The following is a 19,355-nucleotide window of genomic DNA, read 5'->3' on the forward strand; positions in this document are numbered from 1 at the left end:
ATTACAAAATCTACTTTCACGCGAGAATGGAAAGTTTTCAAATCATCCATCGAGAAAATTTTCTTTTGCCAATCACGGGTACCATTGCATCATTAATCCTTTTGTTGTTAGATAATTAATTTATTATTGTAATCATATAGCATCGTACTATACGTATAATTTTTGTATGTCCATAGGCGTAATCTTTGTACTTCTTTTACTTTGTGCCAAGAAAAATGCTCAGCTTTCTATTCAATCAATTTAGGGCTGCAAGGATCATTTTTGCAACTAAAATTAAAACTTTTATTTCTAAATAGAATCGCAATAGAATTGCAGTAATTTTACAATATCGGGTATAAATTGATACAACTTTCATGTAAAATTTGAGTTGTAACTTATACAAGTAAATTTGTGTAAAAATTATGGTTACATCGAAATTGTACGAGCTCACCCTCCATATTATTTTACCGTAATAGCTGACGCAGTTGTAACTAGCTCCTCCTTTGCACTTTTTGTCTGTGATTACTGCACAATTGACTTTGACTTGTTACTATGATGATTCTCCATTAACTTTTGTTTTCCACAAAAGAACATATTGCAGCTCAAAGAAGGTTGCCCCAGACGCAACTCGTGAAAGAAACTTTTTCCTAACTCCTCCCTACTTTGTTGATGCTGAGTAGGGCGTCTAACATGTCAATTTTCAGTAGAAAGATGCCGTTTTAATTTGTTTATTTATGAGATAGAACAGACAATAAGGTGATTTGGTTGATTTGAAATTCTTAACACTCCATTGATAGTGATTGACTTGAAAATTAAGTGATACTAGTGCAATGGCATCTAAGGTGATAGCTCATAAGTTGATTTGGTTACCAACATAGGTTAGTTTGGTACACGGATTACTTTATCACAGAAGGTCATGTACTCAAATTTTGTTACTGATGTGAGAGTAGTGTTAATAAATCATATGTTCTAATTTTATGACTGATGTGAGAGGTATGTTAATTAATCATCTGTAAAAATTCTATAAGCAACCTATAGTTTTGGAGGTATTTTTCAGATTCCAAATAGTGATAGAAGCCAAACTCATTTATCTTTTTTCTTATTAGAGGCAAAAAAAAAGATGATTTGGTTTACTTGAAATTCTCCCTCTCTCTCTCTCTCTTCCCCATTTTCCGTTTACCTTTCAACTAAATAAAAGGTTGTTGTCTTGATCAAAGTAGACTGACCCGTGTCCTAACCATGTCCAAATTTGACTAAATCTAGTGATACGTAAGAGCTTTACTATCCCTCTCTCCCCCATTTTCTGTTTACCTTTCAACTAAATAAAGGTTGTTGTCTTGATCAAAGTTTTGACTAAATCTAGTGATACGTAACAGCTTTACTAGTTAACCACAGAGCTTTCGGTGGTTACCAAAGAGGGACTTAGTCCTCCCTCCTTGGACTCCTTCGATCAACTAGTTTCTTTCTTATACACAGTTTCTTTAGACTCTCTTTTTTTTAAATGAGGATAGATTAAGTTATAAAGATATTATCTTTGCCGTAAAAAAAAAACAATAACAGCTTTGCTAGTTTAGGATGTGTTACAGTATCATCACTAAAAAATTGTAGCAGTAAGGCAAAAAAATACAAAAGAAAAATTCAAATAATCTTTGATCCCAGATCAAGCATCTTTCTGCTAGAACGGAGATCCCTGTCATGACTTATGACACGTAATATGATCCCGGATCAAGGTTGTTGTCTGGGGCATCGGAGAAGGAATTCATCTGGCTATCTCTCTCAAAATCCCTGCCTTAGAAGTTGAAGTAGACTGTGTTGGCATTATTTCTTTGCTAAATTCTACTATCAACACTGATCATCTTTTACATCCTATTATTATGGACTACAGATGCCTGGTTTCACGCTTCTGCAGGTTAAACTCAGACATGTCTATCGCGAAGCAAACAGGTGTGCTGACCTTCTGGAAAATTGGGCAGTTCATTAATCCTGAACTTTGTAATTTTTTATGCATGTTCTCATGTACTTTCTTTTGCTTTTGATGAGGACACTAGGGGAGTCTGTGTCCCTCATAGTAATAGAATGGATTGTAATAGTTAAAGTGAACTTTTATATTCTTTCTTTGCTTTAGGCTCCATTTAGAGTTGAGGTGCTTTTAGTAAAAAAGCTCTTTTAGGTACAAAAAGTACTTTTAAATTGTTTGGTGAATATCATTCCATAAAATTAGGAGTAAAACTTTGATTTTAAAATACTTATAGCAAAAACTTAAATTTGATGCTTTTAGAGTAGTTTTGTGATTTAAAAAATAAAATATCAAATTTAATCATTTTATCCTATATTATGAACCAAATAAAGAGATAAATACTTTTAAAAATTTTTAAATTACACATTATCCAATACAATAAGTACTTATTAAACTTTATCTCCAAATAATAAATTTAAAAGTACTAAAGCAGTTAATAAGTATTTTTATTAAAAACTCTATTAATAAATTACTTTTCAATAATTATTGCAACCCCAAACGAGCCCTTAAGTGGATATTACAAAAAATCAAAGAATGATATCCTATTGTGATATATTTTTTTAAACTAGAATCCATGCTATGCCTTATTCATGCTTCACACACGTTTCTAAAGCGATTCTGTGTCAATCACCGTAACTTGAGATCCTTTTTTGTCTATTTTCCATTTTACAGAAAACTATATATATACTGGAGATTAATTAAGTAATGCAGAATTAAAAGAGGATAGTGTGATAAAATGCGAAATCACATGGCAGTAAAAAGTAATTTATCCCCTTTCGGGGTTTTAGTGGTTTGGGAGTTTTACACGAATATTTCTCTTGCAATATGACACCGTTGGTAAGGGAATAATTGCTAGTGAAGCACGTACCATTCTTGCATTGACGACAGGCGAAAACGAGAGAATCTGACAACAAAGTTGTAACACAACTCCTCCCAATATGCCTAAATTGAACCACTGAACTTGGACTCAATGGCCATAAAAAAGAGACTTAATTCCTATTTGGATTGTAGGTCGGAGTTATATACCTGCTAGCCCCTTACTCAGTCTCTTTGCCATCAAAAAAAAAAAAAAAAGATATGCCTGAATTGACTGTTTTTTCCAATCCCAATTAGAATTATTTTCTTTCAGGGATAATTTGAGAAATTCCTCTCATTTTCTCCTCTCATTTTCTGACTATTTTGCTTAGCACCTTAAGATTTTGAATGCTATACTTACCTTCTATAGTTTAAGATTTCAAGTACCAAAATTAGCCGGTATGCGTAAACTCTGATAAAAGTTTAATGCAGTTTCATTCCCAACATACTCGAGTGTTGTAATCAAAGACAGCTATGCTTTAGCCTTATCAAGGCTTAGGTTGAAATTACATCTTCTATCAACAACAATTGTATTTCAAACATAAACAGAACATATGCCCCATAATATATTGATAGCAAATTAAAATCGAGAATCGAAAATGTGACAGAATCATGAGAGCCCAGTCGCAGCTCATGTGTTGAATCCACAGAAGCTTAATATGGCTTTTGAAGCTAAGGATCATATGATGTGGCTAGCAAACGAAGGCTATCTTTTCTTGATGCTGTTATTCCTACTGTCTCTGACATGTCTAAGTCACAGGGATCAAGGCCATTCGGGAGTTTCCAGTTGAAGTGGTAAAGCAGAAGAGCTAAAGGAAGGTCAACATTAGCTAAGCCAAATGAAATTCCAGGGCACATCCTCCTGCCTGCACCAAACGGTAGATACTCGAAGTGAGTTCCTGTGAAATCAACTGGATTGGTTTTGAATCTGTCTGGTTTAAAACTCTCCGGATCATCCCAATACTCAGGATCTCTCCCTATTGCCCAGGCATTGACTAAGACTCTTGTCTTGACGGGAATGGTGTATCCCTCAATTTCACATTCCTCCCTGCATTCTCTAGGAACTAGCAAAGGGACTGGAGGATGTAACCTAAGAGTTTCTTTGATCACTAACTTTAGGTACTTCAATTCTTGAATATCAGTTTCTTCAATTTTTTTCTTTCCCTTGAAGGCTGTCCTTATTTCAGATTGAGCTTTGGCCATAACATTTGGATTTCTAACCATCTCTGACATAGCCCATTCCACAGTCGTGGATGAAGTTTCAGTTCCGGCTGAAAACACGTCCTGCATTAATCCCAAAAGAAACAAGTTAAAGGAGTCTAGGGAGTTGAACGATGCAGAAATTAAGGTGAAATTTTACTGCATCAGTGCTTACTATTACAATAGCCTTGATGTTATTATTGGCGATTGGAAATTGAAGGTCACCGCTTTCTTTAACTCGAAGTAAAACATCAATTAGATCTTCATTGCCGGATTCACCAGTGGCCATATTTGTTCTGGCTAGGTTGTCGATGTGCTGATCAATTATGTTGCCAAGCAGTTTATCCATCTTAAGATGGATCTTAACCAGTTGGCTCTTGACCGAAAGGAGGGGATGAAGAATCTTGAAAGATGGAAACAGATCAGAAATATCGAAGGTACTTGAAAGGGGTGCTGATTCACTCGTTAGCTGTAAGAATTCACGGTGAAGGTCTTTGCTTACTTTCCCAAATGCTGCTCTGCAAACCATAGAACTCGTGTACGAGTACAGTTTCTCGCTTATGTTAACTAGTTTTCCAGCAGCAGCTAAAGCCTGAACAGATGCCACAAGATGCGAAGCCTCATCTTGCCTGATGGAGCCAAAAGATCGGACATTTTTAGCACTAAGGAGTTCCAGAGTGCAAATTTTTCGCATTTGTCTCCAGTAGTCACCGTATGGGCAGCAAGCAATGTCTGAGCTGTTATACATTAAGATCTTGCTCGTTAGAAATTCTGCCCGATTCGCGAAGGCAAGATCATGAGTTTTCATGATCTCTTTAGCCAAATGTGGCGATGATACAACGATTGAAGAAATTTCACCGAGTTGAAGGTGCATCAGAGCTCCATGTTGCCTAGCTAATTTTCTTAGAGCGTGATGGGGTGGGGAACCGACCAAATGGTGCATGTTTCCAATAACAGGTAGCTTTAAAGGAGATGGTGGAAGCTTTTGGGCTGCTTTGGATCTCTTCCATTCCTTGATTAAACATAAGACAAAGGCAAGGAAAAGAAAGAAGGCAATGAAGTTGAAGGGGAGTTCCATTGTTTGGCAATATGATCTTTGAATCCCAGTGGTGAAAGTAATATATCTCTTTCTTAAGATAAAACAGATAATTAGAAAATTTTGAGTCAGATGTGACTAAATAGATGAAAATAGAGAACTGGGCAAAGATCCTATTGTTGAGTGAAATCAACTTTGGCATGCGGAAAAAAGGTAACACTTCCTCTGCACGGAGTTTCTTTTCCGTCTTGGGTTCTAATTCCCCTTCTCTTTTTCCTTTCTCAAATCCCATCGCTCTTCCATTAAAAAATTTTTTAAAAAAAAAATGAAGAAAACGAGTAGTATCAGTTTCTACGTTTGTGTTTCCCGACTCTGCTCTACCAACTAATTAACCTATAGCCTGATTTTCAGCAATAAATCCACAAAGAGCTAAGAAATATGACTTTAGCCACCCAATTTTGTGACTTTAAAGCACAAAGAGATTGAATCTTTTTTCTTTTTTATTATCAGGTTGTAATTTGGAAGCACTGAAATCTGCATAGGCCAATTTTCTTTTGTCCTCCAAAATAAATTTCAAGGAAAACCGCTAGCAGATAAAGGCAGAATGAAGGCTTTAATAAGAATCCTTATATATCATATGGCTTGCCTAAAATAAGATGATTGGGTCAATCCGAGGTGCTTTCATCTATTTTCCAATTTAAAGAAAATTGCAAGGGAGTTAAGTGAAAATAATTGAACAATCGGGGATAGTATGGTAAAACGCGAAACTACAAAGGGGTAAACCATGTTGATGAAAAACAATATTGTCATATTGCCAGAGATCTTGCTGGAAGCGCAAGTATTTGGAATAGAGGCATGAAAGATAAATCTTGATTAAAGTTAGTCAAATTGTTAGAGAATCAATTTACTTAGATCAATCGCAAGCTGCAATGCATAATTTTTATTTTTTATTTTCTGCCCGTCTCCATGTAGGGCCTTACTGTTTAGAACTATGAAAGCACAAAATTGTTTAGAGACAATTTAACTAAATCCCCTTTCCTTTAAAAAGAAAAAATTAATTCATCCTAAAGAAATGTGATCTAACGCTTGAAAATTAAAATCACACACAAAATGGATAGAGCTACATAAGGCATTACCACCAACATCAGCCAAACTACAAACTTACCAATTCAAAACTTGAACTAATTAAACCAAAATTTATTCTGAATAACTCAAAATGTGAAAATGGAAATCTGGTAAGATGACTAAAATGCTGTTGACCGTCAAAAGATATGCCAATATGTCCGTCTTTGGAGGTTACAGTGCCCTATCAAGTTAAGGATCATATAGAGTGGCCAGCAAGCAAAGGTCATTTTTCCTAGTTGTAGCAATTCCAACGCTCTCTATCATGTCTAAGTCATCAGGGCTCAGGCCATTTGGGAGCCTCCAGTCAAAATGATAGAGCAAAAGAGTTAAAGGAAGCTCAACATTGGCTATACCAAATGATATTCCCGGGCAAATCCTTCTTCCTGAACCAAATGGTAAAAGTTCAAAGTGATTTCCTGTGAAATCAATTGAACTGTTTTCGAATCTCTCTGGCTTGAAACTCTCTGGATCATCCCAATATTCAGGATCTCTTGCGATTGCCCAAGTATTAACAAACAGCCTTGTTTTCACGGGGATGCTATATCCATCTATTTCACATTGCTCCCTGCATTGTTTGGGAACTGATAAAGGGGCAGGAGGATGTAACCTCAAAGTTTCTTTGATCACTAGCTTTAAGTATTGCAACTGCTGTATCTCATTTTCTTCAATGGTCTTCTTCCCCGTAAAAGCTTTCCTTATTTCATTCTGAACCTTGGTCATCACATTTGGATTTTTCATCAGCTCGGACATCGCCCACTCCAATGTAGTGGACGAAGTTTCGGTCCCCCCTAAAAACATGTCCTGCATCAAGTGTTGAATCCTCTTTGTCAGAAAGCAAACGTATTAATTAAACTTTAGATCAGGAAGCCAAAAATTTGCTAAACTACTGCTTACAAATAGGACTGCTTTGACATTGTTTTTGGTAATTGGAAATTGAAGGTCACCACTTTCTTTAACTCTTAGTAGAACATCAGTTAGATCTTCGTGGCCGGATTCGCCCATCGTCATCTTTGTTCTTGCTAGGTTGTCAATATGTTGATCAATAATTTTGTCCAAAATGACATCCATCTTATGGTGGACCTTCATCAACTTTGTTTTGGCTGAAAAGAAGGGATGAAGAATCTTGAGGGAAGGAAACAAATCAGATATTTCAAAAGCACTTGAAAGGGGCAGTGCTTCCATAACTAACTGTAAGAACGCTTTGTGGTCGTCCTTGCTGACTTTCCCAAATGCTGCTCTGCAAACCATGGAGCTCGTGTATGAGGCCAGTTTCTCTTTTAGATTGACAATTTTTCCGGCACCAGCCAGAGTCTTGATCGATGAAATAAGGTTCAAAGCCTCATCTTGACGAATACAACCAAACGATCGAACACTTTTTGGACTCAGGAGTTCCTGTGCACAAATTTTGCGCATTTGTCTCCAGTAGTCACCATATGGAGCAGAAGCAACATCTCCATAGTCATAGCACAGTATCTTGGTTGCTAGAAATTCAGCTCGATCTGCAAATTCAAGATCATGAGTTTTTAATAGCTCTTTTGCAAGACGGGACGATGATACGACAATTGAAGAAACTTCACCGAGCTGAAAGTGCATTAGAGGTCCATGTTTTTCAGATAAATTTCTGAGAGCATGATGGGGTGGGCAACCTATCAAATGATGCAAGTTTCCAATTAAGGGTAGCTTCCATGGAGATGGAGGCAGCTTTTGGGCTGCTTTGGATCCATTCCTTTGCTTGATTAAAGTTGAAATGAAGGCTACCAAAAGAAAGAGAGCAATGAAGTTGAAGGGAAGTTCCATTGTTAGGGGATGATCCGTACTCTACTCACGCTACTCCTATCCGAATTTATCTGGCTGGGCAGTTGTTGACCGGAAAGAAAAAATGATTACGTTGTCATACGATAATAAATTGGGTTAACCTTTTATCCGTTTACCGTGCATACGCCAACCAACAGTATTGGATGCATATAATAGAGGGCAAATTAAATTTTATTCCCCTAAAATTTAGTGCTTTTTTACATAATTCCATGTAATTTTAAAAACTATACATAATGCTCTCATGGTTTGAATTAAAATGTCAAAACAATGAAATTTGCATGCCATAATTTAGTCAACTAAAATGTTAAAAGTATCCCTATGTAATGTTGAAAATTATTTATTAACCATAAGGATAAAATACACTTTACTTTTCTGTGGTTTAACAATTTTTCACATAATCCCTATAGTTTCTAAAGCTATATATAACCCTTATAATTTGGACTAAATTGTCAAAGTAACAGAAATGATCCTCTGTAATGGAACCCAAGAAAATGTTGAAACTATCCTTGTTTAAAAATTAAAATAATTGAAATTCCAAAATATATAAACATAATATGCACGACACTTTAACCCTACGTGGTTTTATGTTTTATCATATAACTCCTTTATGATTTAGTGTCATAACTCAAAACCCCCTTATGATTTTCAAAACATATACATAACCACCTTGGTTAATAAATAATTTTCAACTTTACAAACATATACTTTTAGCATTTTAGTTGATTCCCTTATGAAATGCGGATTCCATTATTTTGGCACTTTAATCCAAACTATCAGGGGTTTATGCATAGTTTTTAAAACTATAGGGAGATTATGTGAAAAAGTGCTAAATCACAAGGGAGTAAAGTGTATTTTACCCTAACCATAACAGGGTTATGTATATATTTTAAAAACCATAAAGAGATTATATGACAAAGCACTAAACCATAAGGGGGTTATGTAGTAAAACACAAAATCATAAGGGGTTAAAATGTCATGCATATTATATTTATATACTTTGGTCAACTTAGTCATTTTAGTTTTTAAACAAGGATAATCTTGAAATTTCAATGGTTCCATTACAAATGACCATTTCCGTCACTTTAACACTTTAGTTCATACCATAAGAATGTTATATATAGTTTTCAAAACCATAAGAGGGTTATGTGAAAAAATGCTAAACTATAGGGGGTAAAGTGTATTTTTACCTTATCATATATGCAAATTTGAACTTTAAGTTTAAATTAAGAAAAATGACTTGTTTCATCCTTCACATTTTGGGAAAAAAAATTTGTTTTCCTTACTTTTGAAATGAAGCAAATCAGTCCCTCACATTCTAAAAACAAAGCAAAAGAAAATAATTTTTTGGGGCAAACAATGGCTATTTTCTTATTATGAGAGAGGACACAGTTTGTACACCAGGTTAAGAAACCTCAAATACATTGAAGACAACAACTAAACTATTAGACACTACCAAATCTAGGCCCCAATCGAAGTATATTCACTAGGTAAAACATGAAAAAGATATGCTTCAAAAAAAAAATGAAAAAGATACACCCCATGCCGCAATTAATTCCCAATTTTCCTTTGTTCTAGGAACCTTCCCCAATGTCAAGGCCACATGTTGCGCTGTGTATAATGTCTCCCATTATCCCGGTAGGTGGAGCCACGCAGTTAAAAAGACACGGGTAGGAGAGGGAAAAATACCCGCTAACCTTAAAACCCACCGTATCGATTCAATCTAATCTAAAAATTAGGATATTTGATTCATATTATTTGATTGGATCAAAAGAGAGTCGAACACCCGCTTAGATGCGGCACGAGTCAGAGTCAAATAATTAAAAATTTGCGGATATCTGACTTGCACTACATATATATGTATTTTTATTTTTATACACATACTATAAATAATATTTTTAGAGTAAAATAAGTAATTTCATTGAAAAAAAATTGCATTACAAATATGGGAGAATATAGTTTGTCTGCAAAATTCATTTGCAGAAGTCATGATCTTGTATCTTTTAGAAAAGAATTTAGTCAATGTGAAATATATATTTAACAAAGAGTGCTACATATTTCAAATTTTTGTTAATTTTGAATTCTTTTAACTTTTTTCATTTTTCTTGTATTCTCCTCACATGTTTGTTTTTTGGTGGAAGACTTTTTTTGAGAAAAATCTTGTATTAAATCTTAGATGAATATGTAAAATACAAAAACAAATTAGTATAAATTATTTTTTTAAAAAATAAATAATAAGTGGGGCGGAGCGGATATCCGTTGGTCTGATCCTAATTATGCGGGTACTTGGGTCCCCTATAACCGAATGCCTGCTAATATGGAGGATTGGTAAGGATTAAAAATAGCTAACTCACATGGTACAAGTCAAGCCAGCCAAATGATGCACAGGTCGACACGGGTTGCGCACTTTTCAATGGGAGACAGCAATCCATAAAAGAAGTCGATTCAATCGGTGAATAAAAGAGGCAGATGGCCAATATTTAGTTGTCCATCTCAATTCTTTATCCCAGGAATAAGAGCCCCTGTAGGTAAGACACATTCGTTGCACTTTTTACCATCCAACCTTAGTAACTCTGCTACTTAAAAAAAATGTACTTTTTTTTTTTAGGGTGTGATCCAAACTTTCAGCATCCTAAAAAAACGAAGCAAATTAGTTCTACAATAATAACTCAATATAAATTTTTGGGGTAAAATTAGAATATTACTTTAGTTTCTTCCAGATCTAGCTACACCTATTATGCACATCTCATTAAGTCAACATAAAAATTAAAAAAATTAAAAATTATAATGTCAGAAACAAACCTTCTCTCTAAAAAATTGGTACTAAGTCAACATAAAAAGGAAAAAAATTAAAATTATAAAATAAAAAACAAACCCTTCTCGCTAGAAAAACATAAATCACAATCTTGCAAGCGAAGCTTCAAATCAAGACATTGAAGTTTTTGGTGTTGGATCCGCCATTCCTAGTTCATGAAGATCAAGAAGCGGATCAAAGCTGCTGTTTTGAGTCATTTTCTAACTTAGTTATTTTGCTTAGTTAGTCGTTTGTGTTAAGAATAAAAATTGGACCAACTTGCATGTAAGTTAGATCCATGTAGTTGCTTGTTTTAATTGGGTCGTTTAAGCATCTTAGATAGGTAGAATAATTCAGCCAGCTTATGTCTAAGATGGGGTTTAATTAGTCCATTAGTTGGTTAGTTAAATAGTTTGTAAAGGAATCGTTCAAACCCTAACCCTAAAACCTTAATTCCTAAACCCAAATACGTAAATCCTAAACCCTAACCCTAAAAGCCTAAAATTTAATTTACCTACAAAAATTGTGCTAATTTCATCAACGGTGATTAATCATCCTATAAAAATTCGTTAAGGCTCCGGTTGAAAATAAAAAATTAATTGAAAATGAAATATGCCCAAGTCGTCCATTTTTAATTTTTTGGTTTTAATGTTAATGTAAATAATGATCAATAATATAGCATTCAACACATTTTTTAAATAACTTTATATTATTGCTTGAACTTGTTCTGAAGTCTTTGTTCAAAACTAAATCAGAGCCAAGCCTTTGTTAGTAATAGATGTCCAAAATATTAGTTCTTGGTTAGTACCTGAGTTTTTTTTTTCTTGTTTTTGCTACTTGCAGAATGTCTGTTTTCCTTTCTTCTTGGTTGATTTTCTTTTTGTCCGCATTAATATGCAATCTGCTAACTTGCCTCATATACTGTCAGTTGGGAAATAATTTGTTACTGAGTTGGAAACAGCTAAAAGCACTTATCGCGCTCCATTCTTCGCGATGAAAATTGTATTTACAAAAGATATGATTTTATTTAAAAATAAGTGAAAAAGGACCTAGAATGGTACTTAAAAAAATGCGACAGTTTAGGTCCAAAATTGAGTCTAAAAGGGTTTTTTAAAAAAATAGGAGTCGCCACTTGGTATCGAGTTTGGGTATATCAAGTCACCCAAAAAAATATTTTTAACAAAATACACTAAAATAAAACCCTTTTCGATAACTCCAGGTCTTTGAAAACAAGAGAAAATGAGTTCGGAAGTCACGATTGAAGAAAGAGAAGGCAAATATTCGATCGACTCAAACCTAAGGCACCCTTTCAATTTAGTATAAACTAGTTGCGAGATTTAATCAAAAATTTTTCTAGTCTAACTCTTAAATTTATCACGTTTGGATGTTTCCTATATGGATGCAAATCTAAATTTAGAAAATGTCGAAAGGGACAAAATATCCATTCAAGAGTTTAATTGATACCAATCACATTAATTGCGAAGTCCAAAATAATCCCTTGAAAGGATCACGAGCATGCAAATGATGAAATTAAAAGAAAAGAAAAGAAAATTAAATTATATACATTGGTATAGGTGATCAAAGAAAAAGGAATGCAGCATAATGGTACGGGAGGCAAAAATTCATGACATAATTTTCCTATACAGGGATTGATGGGATATTTAAACCAAAAAGTTATAATCACCCATTTCCTATGTTTGAAGAGTAATTTTCCTAACATAAACAAGCAAATGAACTAGCTTAAATGAGATGCAATTCTAAATGATATGATTAATACATATAAAGGGTAAGGGGTAGAGGATAATATAATAGGAAATATCATGCAAATGAGAAAAAATCCTAAAAAATGTGCATGAAAATATAATGAATGTCACGCAAGAGATGAATCTAATGCATGAACGATTTAAGAGTTAAGTGTTGGACTAGCCCATTTTTAAAGAATCTTACTAGCGTTAGACTAGCAAGTAGACGGAAGGAGAAGCCACAACTAGCGTTGGACTAATGTGGTGACGTCATGCATTAATAATACATAGTAAATCAAATAAGGGATACATTAAAACAAATAAACACATAAGAGCATGTAGCACGTAGCACGTAACACGTAAGCATAATATCTAGATGCAAAAATCCTAAAGAAAGTGGATAAAACATATAACACATGAGCTACATAAACATACAAAACCTACCTATTACAACGGAGAATCAAACTATAATCTAAAATGGGGAAATATAAGAAAATAAACCTATCTATTCTATCTATTACAATAGGGGACCTAATTACAATCTAAAGTGGGGAAAATATGATAAAATAAATCTATTTATCCTATCTATTATATTGGTCTATCTAATTACAATTTTTTGCAAAAATATTAACTATCTATTACATCTTGAGATATTTAAACACCTCTCAAATAATTATAAAATTAACTAAACAAACATAAAAAAATTTGAATGAACATTTGAATCAAATAAATAACAAAGCATATAAAAATATATAAACACATAGGAGCACGTAGGAGCATATAAAAGCACATAATTGACATTTAAATAATAATAGGGGTCCCTCCCTTTTTGAAGTGGTGACTAAATGGAGTCAAATTGCCCTATTTATACTCAAAATGAGCAAAAGAATCATGACACCAATTTAATTGAAAATAATAATAATGATAAAAATACTAAATTCACATTAATATGTCAAACATAAAGAAATTTAAGAACATCTAAAAATTACAAGTTAAATGTATTCAACAGTAACATAATTAGCTATTAAAGAAAAGAAACAATTATAATAGAGAGAGTAAAAAATTCACTAGGGACTAAATTGCAAAAATAGAAAAACTTTAGGGTCAAAAATATAATTTTTTTGAAGTTTAGGGGTCAAAATTAAATAAAAGATAAAGTTTAGGACCCAAATGCAATTAATTTAGGGACCTAAGTGAAAGATAATTAAAAGTTTTTGGGCTACAATAAAATTACTCCAAAAATCAGGGGCTAAAGTACAAATACATTTTTCTGATTTTTGTAAGAATGAGCTTTGGATCATTTATTTTTATTTGCTTGGACCGAAACCACCCAGCTTGAAAGAAAAATGTGGGTTGTCTTCATAAAAAATAAACACAAGTCCAGATGAAAAAGCCCCAATAAAACAAACTCTAACCCAACCAAAATTAAAGAAATTGGCCCATCAGAAAACCAAACATCAGCCCATTCATTTTTTTTTTCTTCTTTTTCTTTTCTTTCCTTTCTTTTCTCTCTTTTCTTTTTCTTTCTACTTTCTCCCCTTTTCTTCTTCTTCTTCTTCTGCGGCAGGCTGAAGCTTCAGCCGCTACCGGCAATGGTGGCTGCCGACGGCGCCACCGCCGAACTGCCTTTCGCCGGCAAATTTTCCAATCACAAAATTGCACCAAAATACACCTTCATTCAATTTTTCGCGTAGAATTCATTTTTGGGTTTAATTTTTACAAAAAAAATGAACAAAAAGTGGCGAAATGGCCAAAAAATAGCTCAATTTTATTTTTTTAAACCACTATAATCACTACTAAAATCATAAAATTTATACTACAACACTCATTATGAATTCTATAATACAACTATGAGCAGAAATCAATGAAAAGCAACAACAATGTAGAAAAATTAAAGCAAAAACAGTCCAAAAAATAAAAAAAACCTTCAATGCTTTTAAGGCTCAAAACTCCAAAAACTTTGGATAATCAAACATTTTCGGACCTATACTAGCTAATGATCATCTATTTAGCAAAACATACACACCAAATTCACTCCTTTAATTCATTTTTCATTTAGACATTTTTTCAAACATTTGGCATGCATACACAAGAATTATTTTCCTTCTCTTAATCTTGCTTGTAACCTATCCCAAAGTTTTAACAACACAACAGCAACAATAAAAACCAGCAAAAACAAGAGAAATTAATCAACCAGAATGTATCTAATATGCTTTAAAAAAAAGCTGGAAAATACCTCAATGAAAGTGGAGTTTCTTGGTTAAAACTTTGAATGAATTCCTAGGCCTCAACCGTTTGTTTGCTTGTTGTCTTCATTTCCTTCCTTCACCTTTCTTTGCTCTGAGGACAGGTGCATGTGAGAGCCAAGAGAAGGAAAAAGAATGGAATGATGTGTGTGCTTGTTAGTGGAAGTGCTGTGAGTGAGCCAAGAGAGTGTTTTGGAAGATTGTTTTTTGTTTTTTTGTTTTTGGGAAAGAGGAGGGCCCAGAGAGGGAATTGAGAAGGAGTGCCTCTTTTTTCTTGTGTGTGTGTTTGGTCTGTTGAGAGAAACAAGAAAAGGCCGAGAGAGTCAATTGAGGGGAGTTTTTTTTTCCCTCTTGTCTTGAGAGGGAGAGGCAGAGATCAGCATTGGGTTTGATTCTTGTCAAATGCTGGCTTTTTACCAAATGAAAAGAAAGGTGCATGGAAATTGAGTGTAAGAATGAGTTAATAGTGGTTTTGGTAGGGAAAATGATTAAAATGTGTAAGTTTGGTCATGATTTGATTTTGATTTTTTTTTCATAATTTTCTTTTCTTAAAATAAACCTACAAAATTGAGAAAAAAATATACATCAAAATGCAAGAAAATAAATGACTCATCAAATAGAAAATATTCAAGAAAACATTAAAATTTGACAAAATTTTGGTGTCTATAGCACTCAATGTTAAAGTAAAGATTTGGAACACACATTGAACCTCAATATATTTCATGAACCTTTTAGCATTTATAGGTACTGAAATTTCACTCCAAGCAAATCATGGAATAGTATGGTTTCAAGAGCTATTGCGCACAATTAGATGTGCGGTTTCAAAAAAAAAATTCAAATCGTCTCAAATCAGATATGCGGTTTGAAAAAAAAATTCAAGTAAATTGAATCTGCAGCGATTTTCCAGCCGTTTGATCAACGTTCCACAAATTTTGCAACAAATTTAATGTGCAGCATTTAAAAAAAAAATTTGTTCACCGCAAATTTTGTGTGCGGCAATAGAATTAAAACAAAAATTTTTTGCACCTTCAAATCACGCCCGTTGATCAAATGTTAATCAACGGTCCATCTATGGCTAAAATAAAACATTCAGCCGAAAATGTTACCTTAAAAAATTCTTAAGCCGTTGAAAAAAATTCCAAAAATAAATCGGATTTATTTTACGTTGATATTAGCAGCTGCGGCAACCCTTATTTTAGACACAAACCCTACATAACACTACATTTGCGATGATTTCGTGTATCAACATTATTCTGAGAAATTTGCTGCTTTAATGTGGATTCGTACTTTTAAAAAAATGATAGCCTTGATGTTGTCCTTGGTCTTGCTGAGGCAACTAAAAGTTATTGCTCTCATTTAGCCTTAACAGAACATCCATAGATCCACCACATCTTCCTCCTTCATCCCATGATTGTCACCTTGCTCCTGGATCACGTTAAAATAAAAAATTAACTCAAAAAATTTATAGGAAAGGGGTGATTAATTTCATTGTAAAACCCAGGTTTTTTAATTCTCTCATTGTGTTCTCGTTGGATTGATCCATTTGTTGTAACTAATATTTTTCACTATGATGCAGTGGAAATCCAGAGTTTACAGAAAGATAAGAAATTTGTGGTCAGTGATCATCGCCTTAAACCCTTTCATGAAGGTGTTTCAATGGAGAAGGTGAAGATCATACATCTTGAAAATTCCACTTATACTGTTTGAGCAATATTCGACCATATCTAACCAAAGACGTTAAAAAAAGACACTTATTGGAAGGCAACCCAATTCTTTTTCTATTGATTATCAATTATTATGTGTTTTATGATGTTTATTCTAGATTTTACATAGTTGGCAGGCTTAATTTTTATTTTTAATAATTAACAGACGTCCCCCCAACAAGACGTGTCTGCGCCTTGTGGGCATGGGCTAATGTGCAATTATCCAACTCTATGGTCAGAAGAATATGGACCAGCATGACATGTCCACGTCTTATTGACGGAGAGCACATATTTCAATTTTAAACATTTCAGCGGATAACCAGGCGACAAGACGTGCTCGCGCCTTGAGAGTATGTGCTAATGAGAAATTACTCAATCTCAACATCAGAAAACTCTAGACCCACAAGACGTGCCCACGTCTTGTTCCACAAAGGGGGGCAAAAAAAACTGACCAAAAAAATTTTCTTTTTTTCTCTTCCTCTCATTTTCTTTCTTTTTCTTTATTTTTTTCCTTCTTTCTTCTCTCTTCTCTTTCTTTCCTTTTTCTTTTCTTCTCTTTTTCTCCTTTTTATCTTTTTCTTCATCGCCGCATGATCGAGCACACCCCGCAACTTTCACACCGCTATCGCCGCCGTCGCACAACCGTCGTTGTCACCCACGCGTTGTCGTCGCCGCTGCTGTTGCCGTTGCCGTCTGCTCGCTTCTCGTAGTTGCTGTGCCGTTACTGTTCTGTTGCGGACGTTGTTCCTCGTCCCCAATAGCCGCCCACTGTCCACAATCATTGTCTCCTCGTTTGAATCGGCCGGCACCTTCATCACCACTGCTGTTTCGCCGTTAACCCGCCTCTTGAACGGCCGTCATATCTCCTCTGGTCATGCCGACCCCACTCTCGGTACCTTTGTTCAATTCTCTTTCAGATTGATGGGTTGTTACTCACGGGTTTATTGGTAGCCTTTTTGCTGGGTTAATTTATATAGTTGATTGGAATTTCTTTGCATTGCTGGACTGGGGGTTTAAAGTTGCGTGGCGGTTGAAACCTATGGTATACCCGCTGCTATTTACTTACCCAACGACGATTTGTGATATTGATAGTGGGTGTTATTCTTCTAATTACAGTAATTGCTCCTCCGGGATGTGTCGATGCCATTGCATATTTTTGTTTCTTTTTGCTATTGCAATTGCATATTGCTGCTACATGCTTTGTCTTACTAGTTGCTAAGGCCCAGTTAGTTGGTTCATTTTTGATATATTTTGTGTGTGATTGCTTGGCTGTTCGGAGTATAAGTGGAGTTTGTGTTTAGAAGTTTCCCATTCCTTGTTTCGTGCCCTTCTTGATTGCCAATTCCAATGGCTAAGAAAAAGACTTCCTCTAAGACCAGAACCACCAAGTCTATGACCACCACCACACCACAATCCACCATTCCCGCAAGTAACCCTTCACACCATCCTTCCCCTTCGGGTAGACGGGCACGCCTAGGTAGGGACAAGGATGTCCATATCTCCTCACTCTCTCACGTTGGGGTCATTTGAATTTCACCAGAGCCGTTGACAAGCAACGATATTTTACTTGTTGTGAACGGTGGATTATCCTTTGCAAATATCTTGACTCTCTTAGCATGACTGGGTTGGGTATTAGGGATAATGTTGAGAGGATGTTCACAACCATAGAGTGGCGCTCCTATGCTGCAATTCATTGTCCTGCTTTTATGGAGTTAGTTAGGGAGTTTTATGCCACTTTCGAATTTGATCTCCCTACGGGATGCTTTGTCACCACTCTCGATGTGATTCGATTTAGACTTATGGGTCAGCAGTTTAACTTTTTCATTACCCAGTTTAACTTGGCTTTTGGGTTTATTGATGACGAGTCTACGAATTTTAGGGAGTATATTGAGAGTGTCTATGACTATGTAGAACCCTTCTTCTCCTCTCACACTGAAATATGGAAAGATGTGTCTGTCAACGGGGATCGTTATGACTCAGCCAGTCCAAGAGTTTCTATCTCAAGGACCTGACTGCCCATTATGTTCAGCGTTTCCTGGCTTATAGTTACTCAGGTAGGAGGGATAGTTTGAGGACATTCTCTAAACTTGAATTCTTCTTCATTTGGTGTATGCAAAACAATGTCAAGATTAATTTGGGGTGTTGGTTGGCATCTCAATTTAAAACATTTTTAACCAAGAGAAACAAACCTTTGATCCTTAACTCCTATATCACCCACTCGGTAGTCCACTTAGAAGTGCTTGATCTCGTTAACCACGATTTACATGTTGCTTGTCAAATGGATCCTTTGAATGTGGTTTGCTTAGAAAAAATGGGCGTCGTAGAGCAGATTAATAACATATGGCAGTTTACTCCCCCGGGGCCTACTCGTATGCCCGTTCGCTGTCCTTCCATGTGGTCATTCCTCTACTTCGGCGATAGTTGAGGATGAGCTTGGACCTTCTACCTCCGTGCCTCCTCCACCATCGTCTTGGGATGTTGAGTGGCGCCACCTCCATTCTCAAGTTAACCATATGGATGAGCAGGTGTCCAATCTTGCGCTTCACATGTACCAGATGTCTTAGAATTTTTCAGCTTACTTCCACCATGTGGGTTTTAACGCCGCCATTCCTGCCTATTCCATAACTATCAGGAGTCCTTCTCCATATTGTTCAGGGAAGTCTCGTTACCCCTTCTCTTTCTTTTTGCTCTTTCTTGTTACATTGGGGACAATGTAATGATTAGGTGTGGGAGGGGTGATAGTATAGTGGGTACTATTCATTTTAGGTGTTTTTATTTTCTTCTTATCATTTTTGGACAGTTTTATGGTTGTTTGTGATCAATAATGGTTAGACGGCTCAAACTTT

At 35.1% G+C, this 19,355-nt stretch overlaps 2 protein-coding genes across 4 annotated transcripts; both read right to left on the bottom strand.

Moving 5' to 3' along the window:
• Positions 1-3,295: 3,295 nt before the first annotated feature.
• On the bottom strand, positions 3,296-5,212 carry LOC113781176 (premnaspirodiene oxygenase-like). 2 transcript variants are annotated; one of them, XM_027327048.1, is made up of 3 exons: positions 4,554-5,212; positions 4,227-4,454; positions 3,296-4,135 (listed from the first exon to the last, which is right to left on the bottom strand). In XM_027327048.1, exons 1-3 carry the CDS (start codon positions 5,127-5,129, stop codon positions 3,524-3,526), a joined length of 1,416 nt encoding a protein of 471 aa, XP_027182849.1. In that variant the 5' UTR covers positions 5,130-5,212; the 3' UTR covers positions 3,296-3,523. The 2 variants fall into 2 exon arrangements, with proteins under 2 accessions (XP_027182849.1, XP_027182848.1); XM_027327047.1 differs by having other exon boundaries at positions 4,227-5,212.
• A 966-nt stretch (positions 5,213-6,178) lies between these two features.
• Positions 6,179-8,011, bottom strand: LOC113781092 (premnaspirodiene oxygenase-like). Of its 2 annotated transcripts, XM_027326940.1 has the most exons (3): positions 7,790-8,011; positions 7,107-7,711; positions 6,179-7,013 (listed from the first exon to the last, which is right to left on the bottom strand). In XM_027326940.1, the coding sequence occupies exons 1-3, from the start codon at positions 8,007-8,009 to the stop codon at positions 6,402-6,404; spliced, it is 1,437 nt and encodes a 478-aa protein (XP_027182741.1). In that variant the 5' UTR covers positions 8,010-8,011; the 3' UTR covers positions 6,179-6,401. The 2 variants fall into 2 exon arrangements, with proteins under 2 accessions (XP_027182741.1, XP_027182740.1); XM_027326939.1 differs by having other exon boundaries at positions 7,107-8,011.
• Between the last annotated feature and the right edge of the window lie 11,344 nt (positions 8,012-19,355).

Source organism: Coffea eugenioides, chromosome 8 (genome assembly GCF_003713205.1).
Source record: "Coffea eugenioides isolate CCC68of chromosome 8, Ceug_1.0, whole genome shotgun sequence".
NCBI lineage: Eukaryota > Viridiplantae > Streptophyta > Magnoliopsida > Gentianales > Rubiaceae > Coffea > Coffea eugenioides.